Raw genomic sequence first — 14,460 nt, 5'->3', positions numbered from 1 at the left:
CATGTGTCCACACAGATGTTGGCAGTCCTCAGGTCGCGCTTGCACACATCCCTGTATCGTAGCTGTGGACGTCCCTTGGGTCGGGATCCCGTGGTGAGTTCACTGTACAGGATGTCTTTAGGCATGCGACTGTCCTGCATGCGGCAGATGTGTCCGAGCCAGCGCAGTCGTCTCCGCACGAGGAGGGCATGCATGCTTGGCATATTAGTCTGTTCTAGGATGACTCCGTTTGGTACTCGGTCCTTCCAGGAGATGCCAAAAATCCGTCGAAGACACTGCATGTGGAAGCCGCTGAGGCGGCATTCTTGCCGGGTGTATGTTGTCCAGCTCTCGCTGCCGTAGAGTAGGGTGCTCAGCACGCAGGCTCGGTACACTGCGATCTTGGTGGTTATTGTGAGCATGTTGTTTTCCTACACTCTCCTGGAGAGCTTAGCCACGGCAGCAGCAGCCTTCCCAATCCGTCTGTTCAGCTCTGGCTCGAGGGACAGGCTGCTGGAGACCATCGATCCCAGGTAAGTGAACTCGTTCACCACCTGCAAGCTGTGGTCGCCGACACTGATGCTGGGGACCCCTCCGACGTCCTGGCCCATGATCTCTGTCTTTTTCAGGCCGATGGTAAGGCCGAACTCTTGGCAGGCATCCGCCAGGGAGCTGACCAGCCTCTGGAGATCCGGCTGGTTGTGTGATGTTAGGGCGGCATCGTCAGCAAAGAGGATCTCTCTGATCAGCACCTGACAGACTTTGGTCTTAGCTCTGAGGCGCGCAAGATTGAACAATCCACCATCAGCCCTGGTGTGGAGGAACACTCCGTCGTTGGACGTTCTGAAGGCATAGGACAGGACAAGGGAGAAGAAAGTTCCGAAAAGCGTCGCCGCCAGAACGCAACCCTGTTTCACTCCACTCTGGATGGGGAACGACTCTGAGGGCGATCCGTCAAACTGCACTGTTCCCTGCATACCATCGTGAAAGGAGGTGATGAGTTTCAGCAGTCTGGGAGGGCAACCTATCCTACCCAGGAGCACAAACAGCCCCTCCCTGTTGACTGAGTCGAATGCCTTAGCCAGGTTGATGAAGGCCATGTATAGGGGCTGTCTCTGTTCTTGACTCTTTTCTTGAAGCTGCCTGAGTGAGAAGATCATGTCGATTGTAGACCTCTCTGCCCTAAAGCCAGACTGAGACTCGGGGTACACATGCTCTGCAAGCATTTGCAACCTCTTCAGGACCACCCTGGCAAATGCCTTACCGACAGTGCTGAGCAGTGATATGCCCCTGTAATTATTACAGTCGCTTCTGTCCCCTTTGTTTTTATACAGTGTGATGATGTTTGCGTCACGCATATCCTTAGGGACAGAGCCCTCCTCCCAGCACTGACAGAGCAGCTCGTGGAGATGGCCCAGAAGGGCTGGCTTCCCGCACTGGATGACTTCTGCAGGGATGCCGTCTTGCCCTGGTGCCTTACCCCGAGCGAGTGAGTCAATTGCTTTGCTCAGTTCTTCCTTTGTTGGAGGCAGGTCAAGCTCCTCCATGTCAGGCAGAGCAGGAATGCCGGCGAGGGCAGACCTGGTGACCACATTCTCAGTGGAGTAGAGGTTCTGGTAATGCTCGACCCACCTCTCAGATGGATGGAGATATATATATATATATGTGTGTGTGTGTGTGTGTGTGTGAAGGAACAATGGCCCAGTGGTTAGGGTAGTGGACTCGCGGTTGTAGGATTGCGGTTTCAATCCCAGACCGTGCGTTGTGAGTGTTTATTGAGCGAAAACACCTAAAGCTCCACAAGGCTCCAGCAGCGGGGTGATGGTGATCCCTGCTGTATTCTTTCCCCACATGTTTCTCTCACTCTTTCTTCTGTTGGCCTGCTCGCTTAGCCAGCAGGGTGGCGTCATTTGAAGGCTAAAACAATGCGAAGCGCATTGTGATCAGCGATGTGTAGCAACATCTGATATATATCACGGTGGTCACGGTGATATATACATATACGTTTGTAGGATACTTTTCTGCACATTGAATAATGCAATTTTAATGTAAGGTGGGGGCCATGTAAAAAGCACCCAGTTCACTCTGTAAACTGGTTGGTGCTAGGAAGGGCATCCGCCCATTGGAACCATGCCAAAAACAGACAGCTGGAGCCTGATGCAGCTCTCCGGCTTCTCAGTTTCTGTTAAACTGTCTGACCCACCCCAGAATGGAAAATGTATGTTAAATGATGATGATGTTGATGATGGCAATGATGATGATGACGACGATGATGGTGATGATGATAGCCTTTTAACTGTAAAACTACAAAATTATTTTATTGGTATATTCTACTTATGATAAAAATCTTTTTATCAAACTATGTGTGTGTGTGTGTGTGTGTGAATGTATGTCTGCGTTTATTTGTGTGAGCTTATTTATCTCTGTGTTTTTTTATTCTTCATTTTTGGTTTTCTTTTGCTAATTTAATTGTTGTATTTCAATCATTCTCGATTTTTGCCATCAAAAGATTTTTTAATTGATTGTTGACCTCATGAGAAAAAAAAAAGAGAAGCTGATGGGTCCCTCTGATATATAATAAAACACTGGCCCAAGAAAACAAGGCCCAAGGAAGCTAAAGTGAATCTAGCATTCTTGTGAGTCACTGCCACCATGTAAATGTTCTTCTCACTCCAATATATTGGGTTGTCCGGAAAGTTCATGCCTATTTTTAAAGGAAAGAAAAAGGTCAATAAATACTTGCCATTACATTTTTAATCAACAAAATATGAACCATTTTGTTGCACAATGCGTCTCCATCTTTCCTTTAACTTGAAAATACCCTCTTCCCAGAATTGAGGTAGTTTCATGGCAAAGAATTCATCAAGGTATTTTTTTACGTCATCCAAGGAATTGAAATTTTTACCATTAAGACTATTCTGCAGAGACCTGAATAAGTGGAAATCCGAAGGAGCGATATCTGGTGAACACATCCCAGCCGAGCTGCGGCAATTTTTGTCTGGTTCCCAAATCATCAAGTGCTGAAAATGAACTTTCTTATCTTCGATTTTAAAGGGTTACAAAATTAACACAGGTTATAGGAACATAAACCTTCTTCCACGAAAAGATAACTTAAACTGTGCTCTAAATGGAGGTGTAGTCAAATCCTATTTTATGGACTCAACCATGTTCTAAAAAAAGTCGAAAGGTAAGCTACTATAAATCGGCATGAACTTTCCAGACAACACAATATATTGTGTTTAAGGTGGATGTGCTGGCAAAATCTTCCACATTCTGGACAAAATGCTTAGCAGCACTTTGGCTATCTTTATGTCCTGAGTTCAAATGCTGTTGCGGTTAGCTTTGACGTTCATCCTTTTGGGGTTGATAAAATAAGTACCAATTGATTACTGGCCTCAATATAATTGACTTAGTTCTGCCCCCAACCAAAATTGCTGGCCTTGTACCAAAATTAGAAACCAATATATATTGTGTTTGTAATACATGAAGAGATTTTTCTCTCAGACAAAATCACTGCAGCATGCCTTTCAATGGTGTATATACACAATGTATGGCACACAGATAGTTATCTGATTTAATGCAATTTCAATTGCGTACACCAACTTTATTTCAGACCAGTAAACTTTCCACAATATCAGTGAATGCATTACCCACTGTTTCCTTTATCTCAGAGGGGTGAATTTCATTTAGGCATGTAACAAGCAAGTACACATCATTGACAAGGCCAGAAAAGGCTGAAATTATCTGATTTGTTGTTGAGATGGTATTTACCTTGTTTTATATTGTGTTTTTAATACAATGTCTATGAAGAGATTTTTTCCCTTTCAGACACAAACAACAGCAAAGTGATAGTGTGTTGTCAACTTAATGTGACAGTCCCATGAAAGGGAAGAATACTACTGTTATTTAGCCCTAGGAAACACCGTTTCCTGTTGGACTTGAAGCATTTCCTGTGTCCTTATGTTTTCAAAGTGGAGACAGGACACAGGACACAGGGAATGTGTCAAGTCCAACAGGAAACGGTGTTTCCTAGGGCTAAATAACAGTAGCATTCTTCCCTTTCATGGGACTGTCACATTAAATTGACAACATCCAATCACTTTATCGTGCTGCTGCTACTGCATAAATCTCTCTGAGAGATTTAGAGATGTATTATTTCTATTTTCAAAATCCACAGCATCGTGCCTTTCCATATTGTATGTCTATTAGGTATGATACACAGATGACTATTTTAATTTCTTTTGCTCATTATGTAAATATATGTACAATTTAATAATTACTAATATGAATATTAAATTTTCTTTAAGGATGTAATGGAACTAAAAGATTATCAGAAAGGAGTTGAGACAGTCCTTAACGAACTGCAAGATCAAATTCTGAAGACTGAATATGATAAACAGATCTTATCAGATGAATTAAGTCTACTTTGGCAGCAAAGGAAGGCCCTAAAAATGAACAGCATGGATTTAGATCAATCTTTTAAAAGTGATGCGTTTTACCTGTCAAGATCTCATGCAAATATAGACGAGGTGGCTTTTTCTAATCCATATCTCATAGAAAACTATAAATCGACTCCTAAAACAAGTAGTCCAACCCGTCAAACTCTGTCCACTTTCCCATTCCATTTAAGTCCTGTAGTTGATGGACAGGACAGAAATCTAACATGTCCAGACACACCAAAACTATACCGTACAATGTCTTGTTTGTCCCAAGTAGATAGAAATCAAACCGATAAAAGTGATGTCGGCTTTCCTCAAAACATTTGGAGAAGCAGAGAAAAAGCAGCTGACAATTTGGCCCCTAATTTTGAAACTTTGCTGGTTAATAAGAATGGAAATACTTCGAAAATAATCCAAGATTTTAATCCAAATAAATATCAGCTGGGTCAGCAAAACAAATATCAAAGACTGTACTGGAGTGATCAACAACTTGATCAATTAATTTCAAATAACGAAATGAGTAACAGAGAAGAACAAGACCGGCGTAATCTTTTTAGTTCTTCAAGGAACAGTTTTCCATCTTTTGAAGAACCTTCTAGACCATCAAGTCGACAGAGAGTAAATAATGTGACATTTAATTTCACTAAACAGACTGAAAATAGGTCAGCGAAGCAAGGGTCGGCCTTAAAAGGAATTCTTAAAAATGTGAAAAATACATCCGACAATGTTAACGTAGATCAAAGTTTATCAAAGAGTCCCTTTAGCAATTTTCCAAGAAAGGTACGGAGTGTTCCATGTTCTCCCCAAAACTTCCCTCATCAAACATCAGCTGAGGATTTAGCACTGATGTCAGATATGGAGGAAGTCTTTAAGCCTTTAAATTCTTCGGAATCATTGAAGAGCCCTTTTGGCATGGGTAAAAGGTGGAATTCTCATGATTCCCTGATTGGTTCTGCCTCTAAATGGTCTGAAAGTAACTCAAGCAAAAGAGCAAACCTTAATTGCCTTTCAGGAAACAAAACCCTATCTGATAATCCTTATTCTGAATGGCGCTTTCACAGAAAATCTCCTGATGTCAAACCCTTATTTGGTAACCCAGCCCATCCACGTTGGGTTCACACCCCTTACAATTTCTTCCTTGCAAATGCTAAACCATCTAGTGACGCTTTAAAAGTTACCACACCTGTCTTCTCGCCAACTAAAATCTACAAAAGGAATCAAAATATGCCAAACAGCAAAGATTCTCAAGACACAGCAAATATATCAAAGACAAACAATTATGCTTTGGAATTTTCAAGAACTCCAACAATTGCATCTCAAAACGTAAATCTAACAAACACTTCAAAAGCACAGGAATTTTCAAATATGTTTTCTCCAGAACAACTGGAATATTCACCAAACACTGACGAAGAACATAACACCGTTGTACGTAATTTATGTTCTGTCTTTGAAAGCAGTGATTTATCTTTTGATGGTTCTGAACCTGGGTCAGCAAAGAAAATTCGATCTTGGTATGATCTTGATAGGTAAGATTAAAAATATGCATCATTTAACCACACACACACACACACACACATACACACACACACACATACACACACACACACACACACACACACATATATATATACTTATATACACACATATACTTATATACATACATATATGTATATTCATATGTATATATATTATATGAAATAAATATACATATATACATATATGGAGGTGCAATGGCCTAGTGGTTAGGGCAGCGGCCTCTCGGTTGTAGGGTCGCAGTTTTGATTCCCAGACTGGGCTTTGTGAGTGTTTATTGAGCGAAAACACCTAAAAGTTTCACGAGGCTCCGACAGGGGATGGTGATCCCTGCTGTGCTCATTCACCACTCTTTCTTCTGTTGGCCTGCGGGGTGGTGTCATTCGAAGGCTAAAACAATGCGAACGCATTGTGACCAGCGATGTGTAACTACATCTGATGGACTGGTCGGTCACGTGATCACGTGATATACATATATATATATATATATATATATATCATATGCATGCATACACACATAAACACGCACACACACACACACACATGTGCAAATATACACTCACAAGAAAAATCAAAATTATGAGCTTCATCTGCAACAATAGCAGCAGTAGGAGCGATATCATCCTCATCATCATCCTCATCATCATCCTCCTCCTCCTCCTCATCATCATCATCATCATCATGGTTTTCCCATCCGTATCACACTCCCTAAATACATTAGCTTGCTTTGTAGTTCTACATGTTTCCATCTTTAATATTTTCTTTCATGAAGCTTAATGGTCCAAGATCTGACCATGCAGCTTCCATCCATCGTTTCCTTGCCCTTCTACTACTCAGGGCCAACTTCCACTCAACGCTCAACTTATTCCCTCTTAGCAAATCCTTATCCATTCAAATTACTTATCCCAGAAGTTCCAGTTTTGCAATCTAAATCTGTCTTTGCAACAACAACAGCAGCAGGTCTTTTGCTTTGGGTGCTTTAGACACCATGGGAATTGTCCAGTTGTGAACCCCAATGGTGCAGTATTTTGGTGATGGTTGTAGGTAGTCCTAGGGCAGTGAGCTGGCAGAATCGTTAGAACGCCGGTCGAAATGCTTAGCGGTATTTCGTCTGCTGTTACGTTGAGTTCAAATTCCGCCGAGGTCGACTTTGCCTTTCATCCTTTCGGAGTCGATAAATTAAGTACCAGCTACGCACTGGGGTAGATGTAATCGACTTAATACCTATGTCTGTCCTTGTTTGTCCCCTCTGTGTTTAGCCCCTTGTGGGTAGTAAAGAAATAGGTATTTCCTCTGTCTTTACGTTCTGAGTTCAAATTCCGCCGAGGTCGACTTTGCCTTTCATCCTTTCAGGGTCAATAAATTAAGTACCAGTTTCGCACTGGGGTCGACTTAATCCGTTTGTCTGTCCTTGTTTGTCCTCTCTGTGTTTAGCCCCTTGTGGGTAATAAAGAAACAGGTAATGTAGAACAAGGATTCAGAGCTATTTAAGTTTCAAAGAAATCCCTGGGCCCCTTAAATACGTGTAAAGAAGCATTAGCGAAGTTAGTGAGTCCATTACTAATTCACATGTCTTCTCCTAACATGAGAACACATTTAATCTCACTTAAATATCTGTCTGTGGTAAGCAGGTGTTTGAAATATTTCAAAGTCATTTAATTCAATCTCGTTAACATAGGTAACTACTGTATTTTACAAGATTTAAAATAGAAATACAAAAAATAAAAAAAAATACCAAAAATAAAAAAAAATACCAAAAATAAAAAAAAATCTATGAAACTAAGGTAAGAGATGTCGTCTTTTCTGAAAGACATTTCTATTTAGTAATAGCTTAAAACCGAGTTTTGCATTTTGCTTATTTTGGTGTATCAGATAGATCAGTCACCTGAGAAACCACCATTTACACACACACACACACACACCATACTGCTGCTGTTATGATCTCTTGCACCACCATCACCACCAATGTTAGCAACTACTACTACTATCGCAAACAACACCACAATCACCACAACCACTGCCACCACCACAACCACCATTACTACTACTACTAATACTAATATTACTACTACTACTACCACCACTACTTCTACTACCACTACTACTACCACCTCTACTACTACTACTACTATCGCAAACAACACCACAATCACCACCACCACTGCCACCACTACAACCACTGCCACAACCACCACAACCACCACCACCACTACTACTACAAACAACACTACAACCACCACCACCACCACCACCACCACCACAACAACTACTACTACTACCACAAACATCACTACAACCACCACCACCACCACCACCACCACCACCACCACTACTACTACTACTACTACTACTACTACTACCACAAACATCACCACAACCAACACCACCACTACTACTAATACTACTACTATTACTACTACTACAACTGGTACTACGACCACCAACAGCAGCCGTCCAAGAATTTGGCCCTGGAGATTTCCATTTCCAGCGACTTCGAGGACCACCTCCCAGTGGTGTCGGGCGTCAACGAAGAGCCCTTGACTACAACAAGTCGACCGAAGTTTTTTTTCCCCAAGGTCTGAGTTCTCCTGCCCCTAAGCCCTAGGCATCACCTAATCACCCTTACCCGTCTTGCTACTTAACAATAACAACAACAACCAACAGCAACAACAATGCTTCTAGTACTACTACTACTCCTTCTGCAACTACCATCACGACTACTACTACAACTACTACTACTACAACCACAACTACTACATCTATTACCTTTGCCACCACCACCTCCACCACCACTACTACTACTACTGCTACTTCCACCATTATTGTCACCTGTACTGTTAGCAAGTTCCATATTTTCCATTTGTATTTGAGTTAAATTAATTAATTAATTAAGCATTAAACATGTCTCTCTAAATTCTTCTCTGCTTAATTATTCTTATTTTAATGACTGATTGATTCTATTAACAACATTTTGAAGAATTGAAACGGGTTCTGACCACCAAGAGTTGTCATGCATTATTAATGACACAAACAGTGTAAAATAAATGTAGCCAGGTGTTTAAACAAGTTTTTCAACTCACCCCACCAAGAACTTATCTTTGCTGCTCTGGTTGTGCTTCTTTACCAAAACCATTCCCAGAACTTATTCCATTAAAAACCATTACATTTAGCTGGCATCTTTTCAATTTCAAGTTTTATTTTATTTTCTTTTACTTATTTCTGTCATTGGACTAAGACCAGGCTGGAGCACTGCCTTGGTAGGCTTGGCCAGACAAATTGACACCTGGGACTTATTTTTCTTTTTAAGTCTAATTTGTGCCAGTGCCACCTAAAAGCACACACCTGTGCCAGTGCTGCATAAAAAGCACCCATCTCAGTGCCACATGAAAAACACCTATTCTGGTCCCACAGAAAAAAAGCATCCATTCTGGTGCCACACACCATGCAGTGGGACTGAACCCAGAACCATGTGGTTGGGAACCAAGCTTCCTACCACACAGCCCATTTCCACACTTGTGCCTATATATACATGCACACACACACATGGCAGGTTTCCACCCAGCTTCTATCTACCAAATTCACCCCTACCAAAGCATTAGTTGGCCTGGGTCTGTCTAAGACAATTTCTCAAGGTGCCATGCAGTGGGATTGAACTTGAAACCACATGGATGAAAAGCAATATTGATTTTATTTAATTATTGATAATTGATAGCAACATTTAACATTTTGTACTCCTTTCCAGTCCGTTTACCTCTACACTAGGATCATTAGCTGCTGTGTTGGCTAGCATCCATCTCCTGTAACTTGTCACAAAGCTAGGATGCATCACAATCTTTGAAATGCCAAATGTTTGATGCCAGTCAAAGACTTGTCTTGAAGACTTGCAGACATGTCTTGCTCACCAAAACTTGAAGTCAAAATAAATGCTGTGAGGATAAGGATTTGTGGTGAAATAGGTTGGTGCCAATAATTAGTTCCAGAAAATGTTTCTGGAATTTCCATTGGTGCCCCAGCATGGCCACGGCTTTATTGCTGAAACAATTTTTTAAAAAAACGAATATTTAACACCTCTATTTAAAATCTTTCCAATGAAAGTCACCATTTTTCAGGTTCGGAAACCAAATTTCAAATGAGTGAAGCCAACCAATTATCCAATCTTGTCTCTCACAAATACTCTTAACTCTTTACTTTTGGCCATTTTTGTTACCTTGTTTGTTCTTCACCCAAAGAAGACGAATCTAAGGATGCACTCCTTCACCAATGGAAAAATCGTAATTTGGACTGTTCCATAATCATTACAAAGGGAACACAACATTATGTTTCTTCTCTTCCCCATTTTCGAAAGTCAGCCATCGTTGTCATCATCATTATTGTATCATCATCAGCATCATCATCCTCATCATTGTTGTCATCATCATCATTGTCGTCGTCATCATTGTTGTCATCATCATCATCATCGTCCTCCTTTTCATTATCATCATCACTGTCATCGTCGTGATCGTCCTCCTCCTCCTCCTCATCATCATCATCATCAGTTTCACAAAAGCCTTATGAACTAAATTTATGTACTTCAATGCTATTATTAGACTTTGCATTGTTGGATGCCAACATCCAGTTAAACCCCTCTCATTCCCTTTTTTTTTTCTTTTTGCTCATGTATTGACACACAGTACACAGAATCAAGCACGAAAACCACAGAACAATAAACTGTAAAAGGGCCACAAAAAGCAAAGGACCCATCAGCTTTCCACGGAATAATTGACCTTGGTTTTTGGACCAACATCACCACCATAGACATTGTCTATGTTTAGTGATAGAAAATTTAAGGAAGCAATGAATATTTGGAAGATACAGCATCCTGACAGTTAACAACTGAAACAAGCAGTGGCATAGCTAATAGGGGAGCAAGGGGAACAAGCTCCCTTCCTGCTAAATGCATTTTACAAAATTGACCCCTTTTCAACAATTTTTTAAACTCTTTATTTCACATATGCGATAAAAGTTGAATCACTTCTTTTGCTAATTGCATGACTTTGGAAGAAGTCGTTAATCTCTTTGATTAACCTCCTGTCTTTTTTGAACTGTCTGCTTAATCTCCTTTGATGTGTTAGTGACCGCTGACATCTGAAGAACCAAAACAAACCCTGACATCATAACCTCTCGACACTGAACGATCCTGTGGGGTTTCATCTTTTTCACGTCACACCTCTATCAGTAATTAAGAATAACATTCATAATGATATCGTTACTGAAACATGAAATTAATTAATGGAGAAACTACAATTACATATATTACAACTAACGAAATACTTCACATAATATAAGAAAAATGAGTTAAAAATCGTTCGGTATATGTCTTAGCCCCTTTTTCGTGTGTTCGCTTCCCCTAAATTTGCAACTTGGCTACGTCTCTTGAAACGGTTTGTTTATTCTATGCTGCAACAATTCTATAAAAGGAAACTGCTGGACTCTCCTACGTTCATTGCCCCAATATCCTTTTTTACCTTTTCTTCTTTGTTTTCTAACACTAATATAATGGTACGTATTTCTATGAACTTGCTTACTCTGTCAACCATATCCATTCCTAATCCGTTCCTAATCCATTCCTAATCCATTCCTATAGACCATAGACAGCACCACATTTTACTCAAGACTTTCTTCTCAAAACTGGATTTCTTTCCAATTCATTTTCTTTTCCCATCTTCCTTCTTCCTGCTGCCCCACAATATTTCAAATTCAACATCAGCAACGCCAGTCTGGCCCCTTTATTCCGACTCCACCCCTCAGTCTAGGGTGACCGCTACTCAACATGGCTACCACTCTTTCCCAGACAAATAATTACACATTATAAACCCATCCACATGAGCACACATACAGGCATAGATGTATATATTATATATAAATGTACGCATGTATATATGTATGTATGTACATTTGTATGTGTGTATGTGTGTATACATGTATGCATATATACATAAATACACACATAAATGCACAAACACACAAACGCATAGACGCACAAAAGAAAACACACAAACACAGACAAATAAACACACAAACACACATAAACTCACACACACACACAAACGCACATATGCACACAAGAAAACACACAAACACACACACAACACACACACACACGCACACACACACACAGACACACACACATTTCACAGAACAGAAAAGAATCAATTTACCACAAGCAAAACTGTTATCAGAAAAAAAAAAAAAATAATTAAATTTTCGAAAAGTAAATTTTTTGAAAATACTTTCAGATTTGTTTCACCAATTGATATTTTTGTTCCTTTTGTTGCTGCTGTTGCTGCTGCTGTTTGGTTGTTGTTGTTGTCGTTGTTGCCAATGACAACGACGACGATGACAACGACAGCAATGATGACACTGGTGGTGTTGGTAGCGGTGGTGGTGATGGTAGTGGTGATGTCGATGATGATGATGATGATGATGGTGGTGGTGGTGGTGGTGGTGGTGGTGGTGGTGGTGGTGGTGGTGGTGATGATGATGATGATGCTAGTGATGTAGATGCTGTTTATTGTGTATATTGTTTCAGAAATTCTCCAACAAAGCTGACCACAGAACAGAGGCAATACGCTGATAGATTAATTGAGAAATACACCAGCTGCCAAGTGAAAAGCTTATCCAACCAGCATCATAACTAATGGGAGTTGTGAGAAGAAAAACAATTATAACAACAACAATATAATTTTCAAATTTGTTTTCAATTTTTCTATTAAATAGAAACAACTTTAAATAAGGAAAAAAAAAAGAGAAAAAGTAAAATAAATATTATAAAAAACCTCCTTGATTAAAATTGATTTCCAATAATTCTGTAATTATTTAGGAAAGTGTTGTAGAATAAATATATAAATAATCACCAATAGGCAATTTTTTGACCCGCTTTTGATTCGTAGTTCTATTTTCTTTTTTATATTCTTCTTTGTCTGGTTTTGGCAATGCTGGGGGGGGGGGGCTTTGACTGATTGGATTGAATCCAGTACTTTTGTACTCATTTGAGGACTTGCAGAAGATGTAAAGTACAAAGCAGTCATTGAAATAATGAGAGATTACTCAGTCAGACATTAATATTGCAGTGTCTTTCCGTTCAAATACACCAGTTCTCATCTTGCATTGATATATATTATAGGTGTTACACAATCTCTGAAGATTTCTTAGTGTTATCTGCGTATAACTTTAAACGACTTTACATAATGTTCATTATAATTATTATTAATGAAACCTAGGCAAGATTATGTGACAAAATAGTTTATAAACAGACTGTCCTGTTGCATTTTTTTTTCCGACATGTACTCTGTGATTTTTCTAGGGAGACCAATGAAATGAAACAGGAACTGAAATCTGAGTTATCTTTTGTTGTATAAGAATGCACATGGAGATTCTAAACACTGGTTATATATCATGCAATTAAATTTAACTTACTCTGTATAATTCTTTCTCTCTCTCTCTCTCTCTCTATATATATATATATATATATGTATATAGTGGGCTTCCACATTATTTCCATCTACTAAATTTCCTATACAATATGTCGGACAATATTACTTCTTTGAGCTGCTGTGTGGCGACCTCAAACCATGCAGTTGCAAAAACAAAATTCTTAACCACAAAGCCATGTATTCACTCCGTGAATTTCAATTCAAATTGCAAATTCCTTAAATTTCTTTGAGAATGATGTGAACATCACAACACTCCATTCCATCTCTGTTACAAATTTGAAGAAACCTTGTGAAAATCTAAGCACCAAAGAACAATGGTTAATTTCCCAATGCAATAATTCCAAAATTCAGTTTTGATTCCTTGGTGAAACTTTTTCTAATTAACATTGATAATGCCATGAAAGCATCACACCATTTTCTGCTTTCACTCTCTAAAAGCTTAATATCTTTGTATTTTCCGGTTGTTGTAACTCTTTTGATATGAACACACCTGAGATTCTCCCTCCTTCTATGATAAAACGCTTCTTACTTTAAAATGATTGAAATTAAAACCTCCCATCAAAATTACATATTTAATATGTTTCAAACACCAGCTTCATTATGACAAAGCTATTTTACTAAATTCTTTATTATTTCTCCAACTTAATTGAAACACAGGCACAGTGTATTTCAAAAGAAACATGGTAACAAAAGTTGCAAATCAAAATAAAAAGAAAATTATTGACCATTCTTGATGAATTCTTAATGTATTATTAAACTTATTGATATTGCAAAAATATCTCAGTTCTTTTCAATTTATTATATCTTATATACTTCATGTTGTAGTGTCACCTGAGCACTATACACAATAATTGCTTTATTATTATCATTATTATTATATTATTATTATTATTATTATTATTATATGTTATAAAGTTTGACCATAATAAAACACTAATAAAATGTATCCAAAATGTATCATTATTATTATTATTATCATTATGTTTGGCTTTTGGTTGACTCCAAGTCTCATCCAGAGACCTCAAAAGACAACACAT

At 39.1% G+C, this 14,460-nt stretch overlaps 1 protein-coding gene across 1 annotated transcript in view; it reads left to right on the top strand.

Moving 5' to 3' along the window:
- LOC115209651 (serine-rich adhesin for platelets-like) overlaps positions 1-14,254 on the top strand; it is a 295,596-nt gene extending 281,342 nt beyond the window's left edge. The window contains exons 10-11 of the mRNA XM_029778116.2: positions 4,287-5,944; positions 12,520-14,254. Of these exons, the coding sequence (XP_029633976.2) occupies positions 4,287-5,944; positions 12,520-12,628 (1,767 nt within the window). The 3' untranslated portion in view covers positions 12,629-14,254. The remainder of the gene's footprint in view (positions 1-4,286; positions 5,945-12,519) is intronic.
- The last annotated feature ends 206 nt before the right edge of the window (positions 14,255-14,460 follow it).

Source organism: Octopus sinensis, linkage group LG3 (assembly GCF_006345805.1).
Source record: "Octopus sinensis linkage group LG3, ASM634580v1, whole genome shotgun sequence".
Classification (NCBI taxonomy): domain Eukaryota; kingdom Metazoa; phylum Mollusca; class Cephalopoda; order Octopoda; family Octopodidae; genus Octopus; species Octopus sinensis.
The sequence above is the reverse complement of the archived record's forward strand: the minus strand, read 5'-3'. Positions and strand labels throughout refer to the sequence as shown.